The sequence below is a fragment of the Halichoerus grypus genome, chromosome X (assembly GCF_964656455.1).
Source record: "Halichoerus grypus chromosome X, mHalGry1.hap1.1, whole genome shotgun sequence".
Lineage (NCBI taxonomy): Eukaryota > Metazoa > Chordata > Mammalia > Carnivora > Phocidae > Halichoerus > Halichoerus grypus.
Window position 1 is genome coordinate 66,132,859 of NC_135727.1, and position 23,281 is coordinate 66,156,139.

A 23,281-nucleotide genomic window follows, 5' to 3' on the forward strand; every position below is an offset into this window, starting at 1 on the left:
TCAAAACTTACTACAAATCTACAGTAATCATGATTGTGTGGTACCATCATGAAGATAGACATATAGATCAATGTTTAGAACTGAGGATGCAGAAGTAAACCATACATCTATGGTCAAATGATTATCAGTAAGAGTGTCAAGACTATTCAATGGGGGAGAGTATAGTTTTTTTTAGCAAATGGTGTAATGCCAAAACATCTGGGCATACAACATGCAAAAGCATGAAGTTGAGCTCTACCTCACACCATATAATTGTGTCCAGACCATATAAAGGAATCTTATAATTCAATAATAAAAAGACATATAACCCAATTATGGGCAATGAATCGGAACAGACATTTCTCCAAGGAAGATACACAAACAGCTACTAAGCACATGAAAAGGTGCTCAACATCATTAGTCATCAGGAAAATGCAAATCAAAGCTATAGTGAGATACACTTCACACCCACTAGGATGGCTACCATAAAAAGTTGGAAAATAACAAGTGATCATGAGGATGTGCATAAGTTGGAACCCTCATATATTTCTGGTGGGAATGTGAAATGATACAATCTCTTTGAAAAAAATGTTTGGTAGCTTCTTAAATGGTTGACCATAGAGGTACCATATAACCCAGCAATTCTACTCCTAGGTATATATCCAAAAGAAATGAAAACATGTGTTCACACAGACTTGTATACAAATGTTCATAGCAGCATTATTCATAATGGCCTCAAAGTGAAAACAACCCAAATGTCCATCAACTGATGAATGGATAAACAAAATATGGTATATCCATACAATGAAATACTATTCAGCAATAAAAAGAAATGCAGTATTGACACATGCTACAATATGGATGAACCTTCAAAACATTATGCTACATGAAAGAAGCCAGTCACAAAAGACCACATATTGTATGATTGCATTTATATGAAATGTTCAGAAAAGGAAAATCCATAGAGACAAAGTAGATTAAGCGTTACCAGGGACTGAGAAGAGGAGGTAATGGGAAGTTTGTCTTTAATGGTTTCAGAGTTTTTGTTTGGGGTGATGAAAAGTTTTGGAAATAGATAGTGGTGATGGTTGCATAACATTGTGAATGTAATTAATGCTAAATGAATTGTACATGTAAAAATGGTTAAAATGATGAGGCACCTGGGTGGCATAGTCAGTTGAGCATCTGACGCTTGGTTTCAGCTCAGGTTGTGATCTCAGGATCATGATATCAAGCCTTGCATCAGGCTCCACGCTAAGCGTGGAGTCTGCTTGAAATTCTCCCTCACCCTCTGCCCCTCCTGCTCACATGCACTCTCTCTCTAAAATAAATACATAAATCTTTAAAAAATGGTTAAAATGGCAAATTTTGTTATATATATTATATCACAATAAAAGATTCAAAAAATGTTTTCTTTAAAAAAACAAAACAAAACTAAACATACCAAAGAATGATTGATGGGAAGCCACAATTAGATGGCTTGGGTCTTAGTAACATTGAGGGAGGTTTCATCTACAGAGACCAGAGAGTGCCTGATCCAGAACAGGCTGGAGCTGAGAGCTGGAGACAAATGGAGATTTATATTGTCTCACATGAACTAATGTAATGTTTACCACCTATTCTCATGACAAGAATTACTTGGGGACTTGTTAAATATACAGATCAGTGAGTCTCAAAGTTTGGTCTAAGGACTCTGGGGGGTGGTTTGTGGGTTCCCTCCTTTTCTAATTACAGATCTAGGAGAAGCCAAATTTTCTTCTTATACTTCAGCCAAAAGAACATATAGCAATAGATTGAACGCAGAAGCAGATATAAGAATCCAGCTGTCTTCTATTAAGGGAGATATCAAAGATGTTTGGAAAACAATATCATTCACTAAATTTTTTAGAATATAGTTATTTTTCATTAAAATGTAATTTATATTGATGTTAATGGGTTTATTATTATAAATGAATTATTAGATAATAAAAATTTTGAAATTAAAAAAATTTTGAGTTTCTAATATGTTAAATACCAATAGCTATAACCCACATAAACAAAAGCTCTGGGAGGTCCTCAATAATTTCTAAGTGTTTAAGGATTCCTCAGAATAAAAAGTTTGAGAACCATTGATATCAAGCCTATCTTTGGAAATTCTGATTTAGGAAGTCCCAATAGAGCCCAGGAGTCTGTATTTTTAGATAATTACACCAGTTGCTGAGCAGAGTTTGGTTAACACTGAGCCAATATAAAGGTGTTTAAGTGTTAGGGATTTTTATGATGAGCTACGGTGAATGCCAGACAGAATCAAAACTAAATGAGTAAAAGGATTGTCAAGCAGAAAAAGGCTGGTCCATTTGAGGTTGACAAGGCTGTATTTGTAGTGCAGCCATTTAATGACCCAATTTTCGTAATTTTCCTAAGCAATGTTGGGACTCCAGAGCAGAAGCAGAGAAAGTGGTCACTTTAAACTAGAGATGGATGGGGCTTTGGGTGGGGGCTAAGTTACCCTGTAACTAGCTAGATATATGATGATATTCAGATTTTATATTGAGGAGGCTATACTCTGGGTTTATACTGCAGGAGAGTTGTGGGACCTATTAGGTGTGGTATAATAGTACAATGGGGGATGCCTGGGGAAATCTATTGGATACAGTGTTAGGTGAGGTTAGGATGGTGTTAGGGGTTTTAGAAACTTAGAGCATTTGCAACTGGTGAGATACGGGAAAATTAGAAACCAACAAAGCAAGCATGCATCTGCCAACAGGGATTTAGTGTGTGGAACGTTAAAGGGGACTGGGCGGGGGCTCAGAGGACACAACTATAAGGAAGGGAAATGAAGATAAGGGGTTCTGGATATGTGGGACTTGGGTGATACTGTTCATGGTGTGGTTATGGGAGCCTAGAGAATGGAAGATCCTGGGACCCTAGAATGCACTGCTAAAATATAACTAAAGCAGAAGTTAGGTGAGGGCTGAGAGATTCTGTTGGTTTACTTCATACCAGGTTCATTCAAAGATGGAGTTTCCAAGTAGGTGCTCTCATTATATGTTCTTACTAAGAGGCCAGCATTTGAATGGCATGACTGTCTCATGTACCACCTTGCTTTCTGGAACCTGTCTTTCCGACTAGACTATGTCATGAGGAGAGGAATGCTTGTCTTGTTCTGTATCTTTAAAGACATAATAAGTGCTCAATAAATATCTGTTACATGAATGAATGATGAATTTGGTGTCAAAGAGTTAGGAAGTAAAGGAATGTGGATGTAAAACAAGGTTGATCTGACTCCAGGATCTGAAGAACATGTTATCTGTGTCTTTTGCCTCATTGCCAGTGATAAAGAACAGGGCTGATCCCATACCTTGTCTGGGAATTGGAAACAGATGCAGAGGGGAAACAGCCTGTGCTGGGATGGAGGGGTGGAGAGAGACTATTGAGGATTAAGGAGATAATTGCTTATCTCTGCAATTGCCACCAGAGCCCTGGTGTAGAAAGACCTATTAAAAAGGTCTTCCAGAGGTACAGATCTGAGATTCAACAGTCTTGCACAATTCACAGCGCTTACCAGAACACATACCCTCCCCAGTGCAAGACTGTTGAATCTCAGATCTGTACCTCTGAAACAAATAATGCAATATATGTTAAGAAAGAAAAGAAGAAGAAGAAGAATGTAGCAGGAGGGGAAGAATGAAGGGGGGGAAATCGGAGGGGGAGAAGAACCATGAGAGACGATGGACTCTGAAAAACAAACTGAGGGTTCTAGAGGGGAGGGGGTTGGGAGGATGGGTTAGCCTGGTGATGGGTATTGAGGAGGGCACGTTCTGCATGGAGCACTGGGTGTTATGCACAAACAATGAATCATGGAACACTATATCTAAAACTAATGATGGAATGTATGGGGATTAACATAACAATAAAAAAATTAAAAAAAAAAAGGTCTTCCATTTTCTCTTGAGAACAGAGGGAGCTTTAGGAATGATAAACTAAATTATGTTCTGATTCTTCTGTAGAGCAAGGGAATTAAATGACAAACGGGGAACATGTCGTTCCAAAGGAGAGGATCTCTTCTCTCTGGTCCCCTTCTCCCTAACCTCCCACATTCTTCCTCAAAAGATCCCTATTCTTGAAGTGCTGGGGAAAAGCAGTGTAGCTCCAACTAGTCCAGAGAGAAGGAAAGCAGTCCCCAAGGGCTGGCCTTTTTAGCAGGAGGAAGGTTAGGTCTGTACTCCAGGCAACTTGGACTAAGCCCATGGGACCTATGGTCTCACTAGAACCCTGAACCTGATGGATTTCTGACTATGCAGCCAAGGATCTGGTGGCTGAGCACTGCAGTGGCTTGAAGGTAGATAAATTCAAGTTCTTTTATTATTTCAAGACTTTGATTAAATTCCTTTTGGGAAGGAGTCTCTGCTTTGGTGGCTTTGATAAGCTCCTTGAGTCTGGGCCTGGTGGGTTCAGTCTCTGCTTGTTTTTTGAGCATGAGCAACATTCGGCTGTGGCAGTGGGGTTGAAAAGAGAGACGTGTAGGGAGGGGAAGGAGAGTCTGGTTGCTATTGGGAATGTTGTAGGGGCTGGCCCGGGGTTGAGCTTTTTTCAGAACCATGGGAACAGTTAAGCCATCCCAGCTCTTTCTTCCCCTCACTTTCACCTCTCTGTCACCAAACTTGAAGCTATCTCTTAGAGGATAGGAGTCAAAGCTTTCACACATAAAATCTACATCTTTGAAATAAAAAACCTAAAGCCTCTGTCAAGGTTTTTGCATAGGACCACAGTGGCCAAGGGGCCACCAGTTCTTATACCAGATGCTTTGAGGCTGTGGAAACTCCTAGAATAGTTGTTCCTAACATTTTGGGAGAATCTTTGAGAACCAATGAAAGGTTAAATGTACATACACATAAAAATCGGCATACTATTTTGGGAGTTCAGTCTCAGGGAAACTTCCATGGATCTTTAAGGACCTTGTGAACCCCAAGTGTGGGTTTTGTTTTGTTTTGTTTTGTTTTTTGCCTGGAATAGCAGTTGGGTAGCACTCCTAGCTAGGTCTTATATATTCTTTCTTGGAGCATTATTGGTGTTCAAGAGAAATCTGGGGGTCCCACAGAATATAGAATTAGTAAACTAATGCCACATTCTGCCATTTTAATCTAGTATTCACCTCAACCCTTCTAAATGATACCATATCCTTGTCAAGAGATTGTTTAACTTCTGCTTAAACACTTCCAGTGACAGGAAATTCACTGTCTTTCCTGAGACACACTGTAGTTTTTCATTGTGCCTATTTAAGTATACTTGGAACCTAACATCAGTTCAGATGATTCTGTTATATAATGTATTTGCTCTCTCTAGCCCAGTATTTGTATCATACACATATTTACAAATGGTGTCTATGTCTTTGTCCATTCATTCATTTGCTCATTCGTTCTTTCAACCAACCATATGTCTATTCAAACAAACATTTCCTAAGTGTTTGTTTTGTTCCAGGAATACCCTAAACAAACACTGGGAGGGGATGCAAAGATGAATTAGAAATGGTCTCGGAGCATATTTTCATCCAAAACCAAAGGTCTAGAGTTTACTACTCCAAAATTCCCTCTAGGTTGGCACAAAAGAATTACTTTTGCACTTTAGAGCTGTGGTGTCAATCAGCTGTCAACTGATCTAGTGGTGCTAGGTCATCTATCTTACATTTCCATTTCCAGAATTTACCTTTCCCATCTTTTTGGAAATGAGAACAGTTGCCCATTGACATTTTCTGGCCATGTGCCCCATTCACTGTTATTCCTAAAGTTCAATACCAAGAGTGCTTCCCCTATGAACTCCTGGACCCTGGGGCCCTACACCATTCTAGTCTTTTTCCCTGTACTTCCACTGAGAAGAGAAAGGTAAGGCCTAACCCTAAGACTTGGAGCCTTTCCCTTTTTCATTATAGTGGCATTTTCCTTGTAGATCTTGCCCTGGAGTGTCATGCTGTGGCCTTGCCAGGGTCATGTCAAGTGCCTTACTAGAGTAACGCTGGCCTTACTCACAGGGAAGTGCCAGCTTCCTATTGGTTAAAACAGATTTCCTTTATCTCACAAGTCCTCAGAAGTTGTGGCTAGGTATCAAAAGTTACAGGTAGTTGACCATAGATAATACAGGTAAAATTTCAGTTTAAAATAAATGTGATGCTCATTAAAAATGTGATAAAAATATCACACACCTGATGTTTACACTTATCCTACAGACCTCTAGAGGTCATGTCTCGGCCTGCAGCTTAACACGGACCTTGCCATCAGTCTCTTTGCCTCTCCAAATTCTGTTGGCTCTTCACAGCTGGCATTACCCCTTTTAGGAAGCTGTCCCTACTCACCCTAGCCCTGTGAGATCTTCATCTTGGTGGATCCACTCGTGAGCACTCTAATCTATGATCATACATAATCGTGCAACCTAGCACTTTTTATCATATAATCTTACTTGCTATCTCGTGTATATATTCCCTTACGTGTGATTTCTCTGTTGGGTACTTAGATTTGGATGAGCTTTTAGACTTTTTGATTTTGATTTTTAAGTGAGCTGCTACCTCAGCTATTTGTTTCATCCCTACAGTCAGTTAGAAAAACAGTGGATGCCTACATGATGTGACTGAGGAGCATCAGAAGGAACTAGCCTAAACCTAAAACCTTTTTCCACCAGTCCTGTATGGTGTCTGAGTACTCAGTGAGACTTTTATTCCCTTGGCTGTTTTTTCCTGACAGCATATGCTTTGAAAACTCAAATAACCTTATGCTCCTATCTAAGTAAATAGCAGTAAAGAGGCTAGGGATTTTAAACCAAGATATCTCAGGGGCTCCTCTGGAGAAGAGGGAGTTCCAGGAATGCCATCTCCACCTGAACTAGAGCAACTCTATTTTTGTTTTATGGACCAAAGTTATCCTAAAACTTTATTTATAAGCCATTCATCTGCAAAAAGAATTCTTTTTGAAAACCATTCCTTTAGGGCACTAGGTTTCGAAATTTATCCTGCACAGGAATCCTCTGGGAAGCTTGTAAACATGTTGGGCCCCACCTCCCAGAGTTTCTGATTTGGCAGGTTTAGGTTGGGGTGTGATAATCTACATTTCTAACAGGTTCCCAGCTGCTGCTGCTGGTCAAGAGACCATACACTTTGAAAACTACTTCTTCTTTTTTTTTTTTTTTAAGATGTTTTATTTATCTATTTCACAGAGAGAGAGAGAGAGTACAAGCAGAGGGAACAGCAGAAGGAGAGGGAGAAGCAGGCTCCCCGCCGAGCAGGGAGCCTGATGCGGGGCTCGATCCCAGGACCCCGGGACCATGACTGGAGCCGAAGGCAGATGCTTAACCGACTGAGTCACCCAGGCACCCCGAGAACTACTTCTTTAGGGAAGTGTGTTAACAGCTTCCCAGAACTCTCTAGGAGAAGCACTGGCAGGGGATGGGGATCAGGGGTTGGAGAGGGAGTGGGAGAATGCTTCCAGAAGGAAAGTTGACTGGTTCAAAAAATAGGTGCCCCTACTGATTGTTGTTTATTTTGAATCCCTTCATCTTCCTATCTTCATAAGACCATCAGGCTTTGATCCCTAACCAAATCCCAAAGGAGGGTTCTTCTATGCCTTGTCCTAAGCACAAATAGGAGCTTCTGTAAGAGCCATTGGTCCAGGGCTTCCTGAAGCTTTGATTCCTCACTAAGTTTAAAGTCATAGCAGCAATGTCCACAATAGCCAAACTGTGGAAGGAGCCGAGATGCCCTTCAACAGATTAATGGATCAAGAAGATGTGGTTCATATATATAATGGAATATTAGTCATCAGAAAGGATGAATACCCACCATTTGCATCGACATGGATGGAACTGGAAGGGATTATGCTGAGTGAAATAAGTCAAGCAGAGAAAGTCAATTATCATATGGTTTCACTTATTTGTGGAACATAAGGAATAGCACGGAGGACCATAAGAGAAGGGAAGGAAAACTGAAGGGGGGAAAATCAGAGAGAGAGACAAACCATGAGAGATTCAGGACTCTGGGAAACAAACTGAGGGTTTCAGAGGGGAGGGGGGAGTGGGGGGATGAGGTAGCCGGGTGATGGGTATTAAGAAGGGCATGTGTTGTGATGAGCACAGGGTGTTATACGCAACTAATGAATCACTGAACACTACATCAAAAACTAATGATGTTCTATGTGGTGGCTAACTGAACATCATAAAAAAAAGCAACTCCCCCCCAAAATGAAGTCAAAGAACCAGAAAGGACTTCAGATAAGGCCCCTAAATAATGCTAGTGTTGTTGGTGATGGGTCATCTAGGCTAGGCAGTGTGATGCTGACATCAGGAGATTCTAATAGGTTGGAGAGAGAGAAGCTAACCAACCTTCTAATCCTACTAAATGTACAACTCAATGGAATTAGACAATGGTTACAATATAAAATTTTATTGCCAATAAAAGCCTTTAATAGCTCATTTATCCTGTTTCAGTAGGACCTTATTCTTTCTGATGAAAATCCAGTCATAGCATCTCTCATTAAAAATAAAATTATTTTGAAATAAATAAATATATAAAATAAATAGCATATACATTTCATAAATAGTTTGTTCTTATGCACAGTATCCATGCTTACATTTTAATATCATTTTCTTACAACCTACCCCATCTCCCACTTCCAATGGCAGGAAAACTGCATGTCAGGACAGGTGGGAAATCTCTAGAGCCAATGTAGGGATGGCCTGCACCAGGTCATAGACCCAAGGATTTTAATGAGACTTTTCCAAAGCTCTGCATGTAGCATCTATGGAGATTCCTTGGCTTTTCATTTACCCAATGTCAAAGTATTTGGGTAGATTGTGGGGCAAGATATCCCTGGCCCTTGGCAGGGGCCCCCATTCTTTCTTGTGCCACCTCAGGGGAAAGAACATGAGTAAAGAAAAAAGTATATACAGGATTCCCTCCAGCCCACCCCCTCCACCCATCTCCCTCCCTCAAATAACCCAACCTTGATATACACTTTGAACAAAGGAACAGCTGGGTTGAGTTGAACAGGAAGTGGTCCTCTGTTATCTAAATTGATAGGAAAGACGATTGAAAAGCTATGAGTATAGTGCTTGCAGAGACGACTGTGGCCCTAGAGTACAGGGGTCACAGAGGTCACACTAGGGGTCCATTACCTATAGCGGAAGAGGTCTCTGGACATGGAGGGCAACTTAGAAGGATCTACTGGCCTGGGCAAAAAGTGAGTAAATTTCTGGTGTCGTTTAGTCCTGTATCCCTCCCGGGGTGAGCCGTCTTTATTCAAGGCCACATAATACTGTCTCTCCGAGTCCAAGTGTTTGTACAAGGTGGAAGCATAGGTGTTGTACCAGTTTTCTTCAAATTGTTCCCGGAACACACATTCACGTGTGAGTTTCTTCTGTGAAGATGAGAAAATAAAGCAGAGCCTATTATATGACTATTTCTCCCATCCCAGCTTGCAGAAATAGCAATAACACACTGATGTTAGAAAATTTCAGTCCTATTTCCCAGTATTCCTGAGGCATCTTCTTTCCAAATAGCACAAAACAGTCCTGTCTGTATGGCCTTCATCCTCTTTCATGAACCACACAGAAATGTTTTAGGTGAGATCTTTCCCGAAGGCAGGAGACCAAAAGAGATGGCCTCACCTGGCTCTCTGAGCCTGAGAATTTCTGCTATGGCCTCCCAATGCTCCTCTGGCCCCCGAGTTTTCTCCCTACTTCGGGCAAATAATGTCAAATCCATTGAGATTACAGTCAACCATGTCACCTAACAGGCAAAGGCCTTGGATCTATATAAAGCTCCATGGGAGGTGAGTTATGATCTCTCCTAATGAAGGGTCTCAGGCCTGTCAGTTGGAAAGCTCAGAAAAGATCTCCTTGAAAAGTTCCTCCAATCTAGCTACTTCAAGCTAGCAGCTCCTGAGGCAGGTCTCTTGCCTCTGTGCCTTCTCACACTTGATCCAGCTGGCATACTACTTGCTGGGGTTGCCGATACGGAGTGCTGGGGACAGGCCTATCTCTTAGGTGTCAGGGAAAAATGTGCTCTGAGTTCATGGGGTGCAGGCAGCCAGAAAGCATGCTCTGTGACTCAAAAGGCAAACCCAGGAGTTGGGCTCCCCCGAAAGGGTTAAGGTCAGCGAAGTCACTCACCATTCCCCAGCTCTGGGCTAGCTTCCAGAATAGAGAACATGTACTGCGGCCAACCCAGTCCTAGCTGGGGACTTAGGGCTGTCACCAGACCCCGGAACCCTCACTCTTCATTTGTTTGTTTCATTTGGCCTCTGGGATTCAGCTGAAGCAGTCTGGAAATCAGGGACTGTGTTTTCAATCTCAGAATCTCTATCTGAAGGCCTGCCCTTCCACTGCCTATTTTTGTGCCAGCTCTTCTGCTACTCCTCTAGGTGCCCAGTAAAATTCATAGGTGCTCCTCGGGAGTGCAAATGCCCCCAACCCTTACCCTCTGTTGACAAACCAGCACAATTTACTGTTATCACCAGGCTGGCTGGGCCTCTAATGGAAGAGGTGAAAGCAAAGGTACCATAGAAAAGCTGATGTTTTGATGGGAACTGGATGAGTGAAAGTGTTATTATATAGCAAGCTCCTGGGCAGCCAAGAAGCACCTAGAAGACACTAATCCTTCGCAGTTGATAGAAGTATTTCAAGTGCAAGATAAATGCTTTTATGTTTTTGCCTTACATAGTCCAAACACCGGTGGTAATGGCCTCTGATGAAAAGAAAACCTTCAACTTACCGACCCATATAGTTCTCCTCGCTCATTCATTCCTAAGTACAGGCCAGAGTCCACTCCCCGGATGCTGATCAACCCCACCGCCAGGCTGATAAACTCCAGGATTCCTAGAGCAAAAAAGTGAATGCCGTTTCTATTACTGATGTCAAGCTAAGAGGGAGCTGTTCAGGTGACATGAGCTACCAGTCATTTATCCCCAACTGGAGGCCAGCCCTGTATGCCTTTGGTGAGTTACCTCATGAAGCCATCTTTTGCAGCAAGAATGGAACCTCAGAAAATGTACTGAGTCTCCCCGGGCCTCGGTTTATCCCCATGTAAGAGGGGCGAAACAATCTGTTACTCAACACTCTTAGAGATATTATGAGGAAGAGACCACGAGCAGGCTTTGGCTATGAAAGCTCCATGATTACAAGGTACTATTGCTGTTAAATACCACCATTTCAAGAAATGGGAGGGTAGCTTTCTAAATGGAAGAATGTGGCTAGATTTCTGTATCTTCCCAAAGTCACTTCCCTCCTCCCTAGAGCACACAGCATTACCTTCTTCTCCTCTAGGCTGAATTTGTTTTGCACCCTCTTAGCTCCCATGTCCTTAAAGCCACATGAGGCTGTCAACTGCCTGCAGCTGACTCTAACAAAGGCCACACAGTCTACTCACTAAGTCTGTGTCTCCTGCCTATGGCAGTAGGCAAAAAACATGGCCTGGTGAGAGCTTTCTCCTAAAATATGCTCTTAGCCAGTGCAGTCCCAGGCTGACAAGCCTGTCGTTTTTCCCCTTGTCTCTTTAGAATTTTAAGTTTATCCATGGCAAAGAGTTGACAGGTAGTACTCGACTTGAGACTGATTTGAGATGTTGCAACTTTAAAGGGAAAGTTTGGAAGACATTCAGAAACATCCCTCTAGCTGACAAGGATAGAGGTGAGGAGTTGGAAATGTTTTCATTTACCCAGCAGCAGCAGGAGAAAAAAAAAAAAAAATCAACTTCTAAGAGGGGAAAAAGGACCCAGAACTTAAAACCTGGTGGCGCTTGAGACTACAGTTTTGTCCTAAGATAGCACATCTTTTATTCTATGGATACAGACATAGCGGTCAAGTAGATTCCTCTTTGATATTCCTGTCTCTAACCATGTCTTCCAACGTACAGACCAAAGCTTGATATGACTGACTCACAGAGGCATCCAAAGGTATGAAATGAGCTCACATCTGGCTGCTTTTCTTACCCCCAAAAATGCAATTCTTAAGAGTAATCATACTCTATGTAATCTACATAGGGAGTGGAACTGATTCCTTAAAGATTACTTAAGAAATGAAGTGGTTAATTTTGAAATTGGACTCAAAGCTCCAGTGGGAAGTCTCCTGAAAAGCCCCAGTGATTTGGGCTGGTGGATGGGTGTGCAGATGTGGCAGCTTTAGGGCACATGTTTCCACGACTCACTTGGATCTCTTTGAAGAATGCAAAGGTCTGTTGCCATCGTATGGCCTCTGACATTGAAATCCTTCAAGTTTTATTCTCAGTCAGGTTGCTCTTAACTCCTACAGTACAAGGAAGGCATTTTGGGAAAAGAGACTGACACAAGATGGTAGGAGGAGAAGGGCAACTAGCTGGTGTCAAGTAGGGATTAAGCAGGAAGGGATGTGATGGATCAAACCCATTAGTTGCATTGCGCAAGTTGTCCGATTTGGGTTCTGCCTTGTTTAACATTTTAATAAATGACTTGTAAGAGGACATAGGGGAACCACTTACCCTAGTTCCAGAAGATGTACAGCCGAGGAGGTGACACAACAATCAAAATCCAAAGAGATTTCAAGAGGATGGGAAAATGAGCTGACTCCAACAAAATAAGCTTTAATTAGAATAAATGTAAAGTCCTGCACTTTGGTCCCCAAACCGATTACTCAAGATGTGTTGTGCTTGGGTTTTGTTGGGGGATGGTGAGCCTCAAGTGCAGACAGTTGAGTTAATCGGACTCCTTGTCTTATGGCCTAGTATCATAATTGGTCTGTGCAAGGGCTTTTTATTCATCTATTATTTCTTTTTATTTCTGTATTCTGCTCTCATCCTCCTCCCCACTTCAGGCAACCATGTATATTTTCTTGAAAACACGTAATATTCTTTTGTGTTTCCATGCATTTGCTTTAAATACAAGTCAGCCCACCTCTGGAATGTGGAGATGTGGCTTAGCAAAACACACACGACAATGACCAAGAGATTTGACTGAACAAGGTAAGCTCAGTATGGGTGATTCATGATATTAAAAAGCTGATGTAGAACTAGTCATGTAAAAACTAAAGTTTATCGAAAAGCTAATGTGAAACAAACAAAGAAAAGCTAATGTGACCGAAGGCTGCACTGACAGAGGCCTAGCAACCGGCAAAAGGGAAGAGACGGCCCCACTCTGTCCCGCCTTAGACCACACTGAGCACTGGTTTTAGTTCTACTGTGTTTAAAGAGGTCTACGGAGAAACAGGAGTGTATTCAAAGGAGAGTGGCCAGTATGGCAGGCAAACAAGAAACCAGGTCACAGTTCGGTTCTGTGTGCTAAACTTTGAGGGACACCAACCTGCTGGAGCCGCCAATTCTTTCTTCTGCTTAGACAAACTGCTTCTGAGCTTCAAATCTTAGTTCCTTCATTCTCTAAGTATCTCATGTCTCTGACCACCCTGAGCTCATGAAGTAGCAGAGGGCAGCTTGTGATCTCACCGGCCAAGACCTGGTGTGAGAACAAATCATGAAACACAAGAGGTGTGGCCATTTGAGTCACTACAGTTTTTCTCCAACTCTCTGTTAACCCTGATGCCAAAGGACAGATCATACAGGAAGCCACTTGGGTTGTGTCCAGTAACAGGGGTCTCCAACAGCTGGAATCATCCCTGCCCAGCTGTCTTGGGGCATCATTTTCCTTTGCCAACTTTCCTATTAGCTGGATTCAAACTGTGGGAACCCAGGGGCACATGATGATGGAACAGATACTCCTAAACCTCCTGAATCCCAGCCAGCATGAAGGGAGAGAGAAAACAAGCCGTTTTCACATTTTCCCAGTTACAGTTGGAGAGGGGTATTAACAGCGAAGTGTGGAGGCCAAGTATCAAGCAGACAATGTTTGTCTTCAGTACTCTCGCCCCCTTCGAGGTCCAGGACCTCCCTCTACTCTGCTCCATCTTGACCTGTCCATCTCAGGCTCTGGCCTCCGCTTGACAATTTCCAGACTCTTCTTCCATCTTTTCCCCCATGGCCTCAGTCAAAACAGATCTGTCCTGAGCTCCACTGCTCCAGAACTTCGCTAGACTGTTGGCTAACGTGTCCTTGAATCAGTCTGGCTCCATGATTTGCCTGAGCCCCCTCAGTCATACTTTCAGGGCCTTCGGGGCCAAGACAGTGCTGCTCTGGCATCCTGACAACTAAGGAGCAGACTGCTCAAAAACCAAAGCAGCTGCATTAGCCTGCCCCTTCACACCTGGTGGGAGGCCTCTCCTCTAGTCTGGCTCCCAGGCTCTGCTCTGCCAGTCCACAGGTGCCCCCTCAGGAATGTCAGTACCCCGTGAACCTCATGTAAATGCCACCAGCCAAGCAGAGATTGAAATACTCCCAACCACTGATTGAAGAATGGAGTGGGGGAGGGGGGGGAGTGTAGGCTACGCCAACAGGTTATTATTTGGAGTCGTGGCTGCTCTTGGGCTCAGCCTGACTCGTTCTGAACACATGGATTCCAGGGTAATCCTTGGGGGCCCTGCTCTCCAATTACAACAAATAGCTATTTACTTTACATGGCCTTTGGAGACTACCTCCTCCCCCCAAGCAGAAATCTATAATATTTTATATCTTAAGTCTGGCCTACTTTACCCTGCTGGAATGTTGACTGCTAAGGCACTTATGGAATGTTAAAGTTTCGATTTATTGAATACCCTGGCTGATTAACTCAAATGTGGAGGGAGGAGAGTTAGCAAACTCAAACGCCACCTCTTTCTTTGCCAAAAGCTAAACTGAGAAAGAGTAAATGTGTGTTTGAAAGTTGGCAGGGGAGGTTACAAAGAGACAGCTTTGACTAGTTATCATTTCCTTTACAGGAAATACATGGAACTGCCAGGAAGCCAGGGAAGGAGGAAAGGGAAAAGGTGGTGCAGAGGTGGTCTCAGGCAGTGTTATTTTAAAAGGCAAAACCAAAAATGAAGCAGTCAGTGAAGCAGCAATGAAAACATCCCTTCCTCCTGCCAGTTTTATTTCCTTTGGTTTCTCCTTAAACTTACCCTTAGCAGGCCTGAGAGATGAAAGGAAATCAAGATGTGTCCTTAGGGAGGTAATTAAAGACCACTTATCCCAAGAGCCTATTACTAATTTATGTTGACCTTGTAGGTTATTGGGCTCAGCTCAGGCACGGAGTCAGACAAACACTAGCTGCTGGAAGCCAAGCTCATAGTTTCTCCACCTCTGTTGCTCCCACCCTACATTTCTCCCTCATTTCGCGATTTTTCTTTTTATATACCAGGAATGAGCTACTCCAATATCTTCAGGCCATTTCTGGGAGACTTTGGGAGGTTCTGAGGCCGGGGTGGGAGTCCCATTCCTTCCGAAGAGGAACAAAAGGGAACTGCAAAGTCACGAGTGATGGAAGGGGAAGGAGCCAAGTTAATACTCCCTCTTCCCTGACCCCACCTATCACCCTTTGGAGGACCTGCTGCAAATTCATACAGACACCTGCACCCCTCCATTACTCCCACCCCACACACAACCCACTGTCCTCCAGATCTGTGAGGGCCTTTTTCCAAGATGACATAGACCTCATTAGGGTTCCTGCTTGCTCCCAGCAAGGAAGACCAGCCCTGACCTTAAGTTGTTTGCTAGACTTGGCCTTGCCCAGGCACTGGCCTCTGGGACCCCCACCCCTGCCCCCGCCCTGCCTTTTACTGTGCACTCCAGATGCAGCTCTAGCAAGGCAGGGGAATAGGCGGGGGAGGTTGGGGGGGGGAAGGGGGGGAGGGGGGGATAAAGAAGGCAACGGGTATCACGCCGGAGGGTTGGCAGGGCCTCTTACTGGCCTAGGGATAGAAGGTGTCCTTGGGCCACAGGATTCTTGGGAAGAAGTAGAGGGCATTGGGGGATGGGGTTCCCAAGTAAAGGTAGCTGTCACAGCACCTGAATTATGGTTTAGTAGAGAATAGGAAATTGAAAATAAAAATGGCCAAATTACTGAGGAATGAACACATTTGTTTAGAAACCTAATGATCTCCATCCCACATCAAGGTTTATACTAATTATGTTTTGTATGTGAGACAGGCAGCTGTGCCCTTTCAACAATCCGCCGGGTGTTGAGCAGAGAAAATCCTGTTCGGAGCCTGTACATTTCCTGTCCTGGGCCCAGGAGACACCTGTTTCTGGGGCTGGGAGTGGGCCCAGGACCGTTTCCTCCCTGTGAGGCAAGGAGTCCAGACGTATGTCCAGGCAAAAGCAGACCCAGGGCTGTGCCCTTCCAGAGTGGACAGCGGGAGGCTGCCCCAGTTTCTCCAAGACCCAGCTCGCGCCTTGCTGCCTGGACTGGCCTCCTCCCCGGGCAGAGCAAGCCAGACGCAGGCAGGTGCCACGGCTGCCGGCTGCCGAGTCCCCGTCTGCCAAAAGCGATTCCGGCGCGGACCGCGCGCCCACCACATCCACAGCCCAGGAAGGCTTCTGCGGCAGACAATCGGCCGCGACAACCCCGCTGCCCTCGAGACGCCGCGCCACAGCCACGGTCCCTGGCCTCCTCGGCGGGTGGCGGGCGCTCCTACCCTTCTCCAGCTCCACCTGCTTTTCATCCTAAGCGCGGCGTCGGGTGTCAGAATGCTCCCCCGGCTACGGGGGAGGGAAGAAGGGTGGAGTGGGGGAATGAGAGGCCGCACCTCAAGGCGCCCCCGCCTCCTCCCGAGAGCGTCTGAGGGTGCCAGGCGCCCTGACGCCGCGCGGCTCAAGTTTGCGCCGTCCGATCCCGCCTGCCCCGCGTCCCTGGCCGTCTCCCGCCTCGACGGGCCCGGACGGCACGGAGCTGGGGGCGGCCCGCGCGGGCCCAGAGCCGGAGCCCCGCGCCGTTGGCTCCCCAGCGAGCCGTCCGCTTGCTTCCCGTCCCTCCCGGCCGCGTCCTCACCGAAACGGCTGTGGTCGTGGCGGGTGCCGTGCACTGTGCCGTTGGGGAAGATCTCCAGGTGGAAGCCGGTGCGGCAGTAGAGCTGGCGGCGCCGCAGGATCCCCTTCAGGTGGGCGAAGTCTGTGGGCGAGCCGCGCTGCAGCTTCCCCTCGATCTGGCCTAGGCGCTCGTTCAGGAAACCCGGGGAGTCAGCTAAGGGCACGGTCCCCAGAGACGAGGAGAAGCCGTGCAGATCCCAGTCCAAGGAGGCGAAGACCCCCCCCACCTCCGCCATGGCGGGGTGCGCGGGGCCGAGCTGGGGCCGCGGGGCGCCAACTACCTCTCCCCTCAGCGAGCGCAGGCGACTCCGCGGCGCTTGTTCGCTCCCTCGCTCGCTCCGCGCTCTGCCTAGCTGCAGTCGACGTCTGTTCGCGTCCAAGGAACTTCTCAGCGGCGGGGCAACGAGCTCCTGACCTTGCTCTCAGTCAAAGTGGCGCTTCCCTTACGCGTCCATCTCCCTAGGCCTCTCATAGCTGGCTTCGTCGAGCTATCAGATGCAAACGGCACTTTATATACATACCCACTCCCCTTACATTGACATATTGGATATTTAAATACAAGCCACACCTCACTGGCATCCCCTCGGAGATTGGTGTGTGGGTCCCCCCCCCTTGTATCCATTTGGCTCTTTTTGGAAGGGAGGGGGTGAGGGAGGAGAGAGCGAGCGAGCTTCACTCCCTCTTTTATTATGAAAAAAATGGCAGGAAAAAGCTACACATTGCAGTGAGGCATAACTGCTTTTGGCAGGTTTTTCTGAAACTGCTGATGAAATAACGGAGCCCAGTGCGTGGAGACTGTTGGCGCCCACGTCCACTCAGGCCTGTTGAGTGGAGGTCTGTTGGCTGCGCGGGGGCAGTTCCCACCTCCCACGCGTCGTCAGGCTCCTCGCGTTCGGAAAGTGGCTTGAGACCAGGGCTGGGGGTTCACGCTTTCCTGAGCCCTTCTGGTTCCCCAGCTGGTCGAAAACTGCAGAAGGGGCGCCTGGCCCGGGACTGGGGCTCCTTGGTTTCTTTGTTCTGTTGCCCATCCCCAGTCCCACTCCCCACCTGTAGGTCGGTGGGGGCTGAGGAAGTGAAAAATCCGGAAGCGAATGAAGTTGCAAAATTTGGGAATGGGGGTGGTAGCGGTCCCTGCCGGCACCAAGGCGGGGTCTTTAAGGGGTCTGGGAGGAGCGGGAAACCCCACGGAGGAAAGAAGCCTTTTTTTTTTTTTTTTTTTAAGGGACGTTTACAGCTTAGGAAAAGTATGGGGGAGTAAGAAATAGAAAGTGATCTTTTTGAAAACCGATCTCCACTGGCTTTCTGGGCGCGCTTTTACAAGGCTCTTGAGAGCAAACCCGATGAGAGGCCATTGGAAGGCTGGTGGGGACTTCCCCCCACCTCTTTTCTTGTTGGAAACAGGTGTTTCCTTGCTGTGTCCTGTGTCCTGCTCCGAGATATTCTATCAGGAAAAGCCGCAGTTGGAGCAGGAACTGGCGGCAGTCAAGGGCAACCCGTAGCGTCAAGAAGACCTGGGGAGCAGGTGCCCAGCCTGCCCAGCTCCCCCACGCCTCTGCCCCACACCTGAACCCTGGGGCCCCTCTCAGGCCCTGGCGCTCAGCGACCCGCTCGCTTATTCACCTGCGTTGTTGCCTGCAGTTTGCACCCGCAGTGGGCTCTGGCTGTCTTACCGTCTCCCGCAGGAGAAGCTGAGCAGAGCGAGCACCTCCACCTCCACCGCACTCCCGCCTTTGCAGCGCCTCCTGCTGGAGAACCCGTGTCTCACGGCCAGTTTGAACTCAGGGTCTCCCTGAGAAGAAAACCGATTTAGCTCTTCAGTTAGGGCAATTTGATTCCTGCTCCTGGGCACCCACGTGCACCGCAGGCTCACTCTGTGGAACTGTAGCAATTCTCGGTTTGGAACATCGTGGCTTGGTTCTGGTGTGCCTCCTTAGCCTAAGACAGAACCTCCTGAGCCAAGCACAAGATCCGGCACACAGTAGGTGCTCAGAAATCATCTTCTGATGTGCCCCCAGTAGTCGGGGACACAGATGAAAATGCTCTTCCCATTGTAAGGGACACAGAAATGCAAACGATGGCGTCCCTATTGGAGTATTTATGGATGAAAGGACAGGCTATCTGGGATTTACTGTAATCCAGTGTGAGACGGCAGAGGGAGTGGAGGTATAGTTGCAATGATACTGTTCATAGGTTACGCATTGTTGAGGCTGGGTGATGGGTACATGGATGTTCAATTTAAATTCCCTCTACTTGATATAAAAACATACACACGTGAACTCTTTCATAATAAAAAGCTTTTGAAAGTGGGACTGACAAAAAACGAGGAAATCATTCCTTCGTTCTTCATTCTTCCCTTTGAAGAGGTGGTGAATTTAGTGAGAAGGTAGGGCAGAGGGGCGGAGGTTAAGACAAGTACATAAAAGACTAGAGGGCCTGGGTGGCTCAGTCAGTGAAGCGGCTGCCTTCAGCGCAGGTCATGATCTCGGGGTCCTGGGATGGAGCACCCCCTTCGCACTCAGCTGGGAATCTGCTTGTCCCTCTCCCTCTGCCCTCCCCCCGCTTGTGCTCTCTCTGTCTCTCTCTCGAATAAATAAAATCTTTAAACGTCTAGAATACCAGCTAGTATAAGGTGCACAGTGCTGTGTGAATTCAGAAGGCAGAAAGAAGACTGATCTGGGGCTTTAGGGCTAGATTCTGGGCCAAAGTGTGGCCTTTGTAATGGATGGACCTTGAAGGGAAGATGGGAAGGATCTTGCAAATTTTGATGGGCCACTTCCAGGAAGGGGAAAAGAGTAACAAAGCAAATGGGACAATTTAAATGATAAAGACTAATTCTTGGGAGTTTTAATGTCACATGAAACAATGTAGATGAAACTGCTTTGAGAAGTATGTGATTGTAAAGGATTTAGATGTCTCTGTGATGACATAAATAACGCGTTGATAATGGTGAAAGGCCATTTCTTCAACAATTACTTCAGGGAATTTCTGCATTCTTTGTCCCCCAACATTCTTAAAGTCACCAACCACAGTTGCAGATCTGGTGTCCTACCTGATCAAAGGTCAGGGATATAAGCATTCTATCGCCCCTCTGGGGCTTTTCTGAGATTAAGCTGACTGATGATTCTATTTTAAAGATTTTACTTATTTATTCATTTGAGAGAGAGAGAGTGAGTGGGGGGAGGGGCAACGGGAGAGGGAGAGAGAATCCCAAGCCAGCGACTCCGTGCTGAATGCAGAGCTGAGGTGGGCTCCATCTCACAACCCAGAGATCAAGACCTGAGCCAAAACCAAGAGTGGACACTTAATTGACTGAACCACCCAGGCGCCCCCTGATGATTCTATTATAAACAATGTTTCCATGAAGTGCTCCAATTGACAGCACTTTTATGAGAGTTATTTAAATTTCACGACATTGTGGATTAGGAAGTGCCATATCCCTATTTTAGAGGGGAGGTTAGGTGACTAACACAGAATCATATAGTTAATAAGCAGAGTCGTAATTTCATCTCAGATCCACTGGGGACAAATTACTGTCAATTTATGGGTCTTGGGATTATGCAAAGATCAGTGTGTTGAAGACAGTGAGATATCAGAATATTTTGGTTAATAGAAAACCCTCAGCAGGACACAACCTCTGGCCAGGGTTGTGTTGGATATATGGGATGAGAGGAAAATGTACATGAAAAAAGAAGCAACCCACACTGGATTGAGGACAACACTTTTAAAGTGAAGATGACTTCACAGCGGTGTTGTGAGGATGTAATGAAGTCACTGATGGAAAGTGTCCAGCATTCTGTCTGGTACATAGAAGACACTCAACACATCTGAGATTCCATCCTTCTTTCCCAATATCTCATAGGGTTGATATGAAAAATAAAGCAACCTATGTGAAAAAGACATAGAAAGAAAAACTCCTTAAGAAACAAGAGAGTTCTGACTCGGGCTGTAAGCGACCAGAAACTGGGGGCAGCCCGCTGGGATCTGTTCCTTGAGGAAGGAGACAGTGAGGCTAATAATGCTGGTCGTCACTCCCCACCCCCACCACCCACTGCCCCCTACACACCCAGGAGGTGGGAAAGATGTCTGGAATTGTTGCTCATCCTACTTCTTAATTTTCCCTACAGCTTATAAATGTTTTCTCCTTTCTAACTTAGTTTCCCCGAGAAGGGGCATGGGGAGCTGTATTGCTAGGCAAATCCTGAAGGGAGTGTAGTTAATACCATCAATTGCTCCTATTTACTGGGCGCTCACCTTGGGTTAAGCATTGCCCTAGGTGCTTTACGTGCATTATCTTCCTAAGCCTTATCACAACTCTGAGAAACAGTTTTGTTCCCATTTCACAGCTGAGGAAGCTGAGGCACAAAGATATTCAATAATTGGTAGCAGAGGTTGGACTTAAACTGTTGATTTTAAGTTAGGACCTGACCCTAGCATTACACCGCCTCGGTCTATTTACTTCAAAAAGAACTTGTATTGCTCCTTTATCCTTTGTTCCTACCTTTCCTTTCTTTCTGCTTTCCTTGTGGAAAAGTATATAGTGTAGCAGTTGCACACTTCATCTCTGGTGTCAGACTGCCTGGGTTCAAATCCCAACTTGAAGCCATTCTAGGTGTTGAAGCCTCAGTTTCCTCTTTCTGGATGATGATGACGATGATGATAGTCATGACCTCCTAGGGTTGCTGTGAGGTTTAAATGAAATAATACACAGAATGTACTTAAACCTGTGCCTGGCACATATTAAGTGGTCATTGTTCTTAGTATTATTTACATCCTGCCTGGCCCCAGTCCTATTTCCTCCCCAGGTTTCCTCAAGCCATGCTCATTTTTTCCTAAGGGAGAGATGAGAACACTGGCCGAGTCATCCCAAAGCAATCAGTTTCAATTCTATTACTCCTTCTCTGTGATATTGGGCCAGTCTTGTTCTCTCTGGGCTTTAGAGGCTTGTCTCAGAAATGAGGTGACCAAACTGTCACCTGTCTGTGGGCAGGCAGGTAATGACAGAGTGGCGGTCTGAGAAAAACAGGAAATTGCTCTTTTGTAAATTCCATATACTGAGCATTCTAAGTGCCTGGCATTATCTAAGTGCCTTACATTTAAATCACATCACACCACCACCAGGTAGATGCTATTATTATTCCGATTTCTAACGGATGGCAAAACTGAGGGCTAGAAAGATTAAGTAACTTGCTCAAGGTGATACAGATTATAGGTGCTGGGGCTGAAATTCAGACCCTGGAAAGTGGCCTCAGAGTCCATCCTGTTGGTCACCACACTACTCTGAAAAAGTGTTGGGACCTGGTTCAAAAGAGACAGTGTTATGATGTTACCCAATCTTCTTCCGGACAAGAAAAATCCAGGTAAAAAGAGCAGTCTTTTTTTTTCCTCTAGGGGGTGTATAGCTGAGTTTGAGAAGTCTGCAAAAAGTCAGACTACATTCCGATTTCCCCACTCCAACTCTAGGGCCCAAAGAGGAAAGGAAGTCTCTTTGGCTGGAACAAGCCCCCATCTTACCTGTCTGGTCAGTCTCCTGCAGTGAGTCTCAAGTCTCCTTTGGGCCTACCTGCAATGGGGATAGGTAATGAACCATTTATTCTGGCTGGAACTTGCCATTAGTTGGCAGGTGATGACATCTTTGTGAAATGATCTGTTAGTTCTTTGAGAGGAATGGGACACTGTGGAATGTGGCTCTAACCCTGGAAACCTGGGTCAATTCTCAACCTGGAGTGTGTGACTGTGAATATGAGTATCAATGGTGGATGTGTAGGTTCGGAGCTGAGTGTTGGGGGAGAAGTGTGGGCCAAGACTATGATTGTACTGGTTTTCCCAACACAAATGCATGCTTATATTTGTATTTGTGACACTGTGCAGAAGAATTTGCTTATGTCTGTGTAATAGCAAGAGTTGTGTGTTTAAGGTGTGAATAGGTGGATGAAAGTATGTGAATCTACAGAGCTCCTGCTTATTTGCCCAAAGAATATATATGAGGGTTGTGAAGCTAAATTCATTTGAATCCAAAGTCACTTCCTTTTTTTTTTTTTTTTAACCTGAGATGTTTTAGTCCCACATCCTGATGACACATTTACCTCAGGAGATAGAGAAGCCAGTTGGGGGGCTTCTCTGAGGTCCCAGTTTCCTTGGAACCTTGCCCAGGCAGCCTTTTAGCATCTCCTTCACACATAAATGAAGGGAAAAAGCAGGGTCTTAAGATCAGCTCTTTGCTTCCTGGCTATGGCCTCCAATTAGGAGGACTGCCTCTCTGCTTTGCTTCTCTCTCCCTAAAACTGGGGACTTTATTCCATTTCTGTGAGGGGTTTAAATCTCATCAGTTACACTCTGATTTCTGGATATTCAGCATTTTATTTGCTGTGTTTGAAGCTATAGAAAGAGACTAAATGTTCTGGTCTGCTCTCAGAACTGCTGGTG

The 23,281-nt window shown here is 45.5% G+C and overlaps 1 protein-coding gene across 1 annotated transcript; it reads right to left on the minus strand.

Annotated features, from left to right (window-relative positions):
• Positions 1-9,019: 9,019 nt before the first annotated feature.
• FGF16 (fibroblast growth factor 16) lies at positions 9,020-17,107 on the minus strand. The gene is made up of 3 exons (XM_036110545.2): positions 16,821-17,107; positions 10,712-10,815; positions 9,020-9,356 (listed from the first exon to the last, which is right to left on the minus strand). Exons 1-3 carry the CDS (start codon positions 17,092-17,094, stop codon positions 9,111-9,113), a joined length of 624 nt encoding a protein of 207 aa, XP_035966438.1. The 5' UTR covers positions 17,095-17,107; the 3' UTR covers positions 9,020-9,110.
• Positions 17,108-23,281: the final 6,174 nt, after the last annotated feature.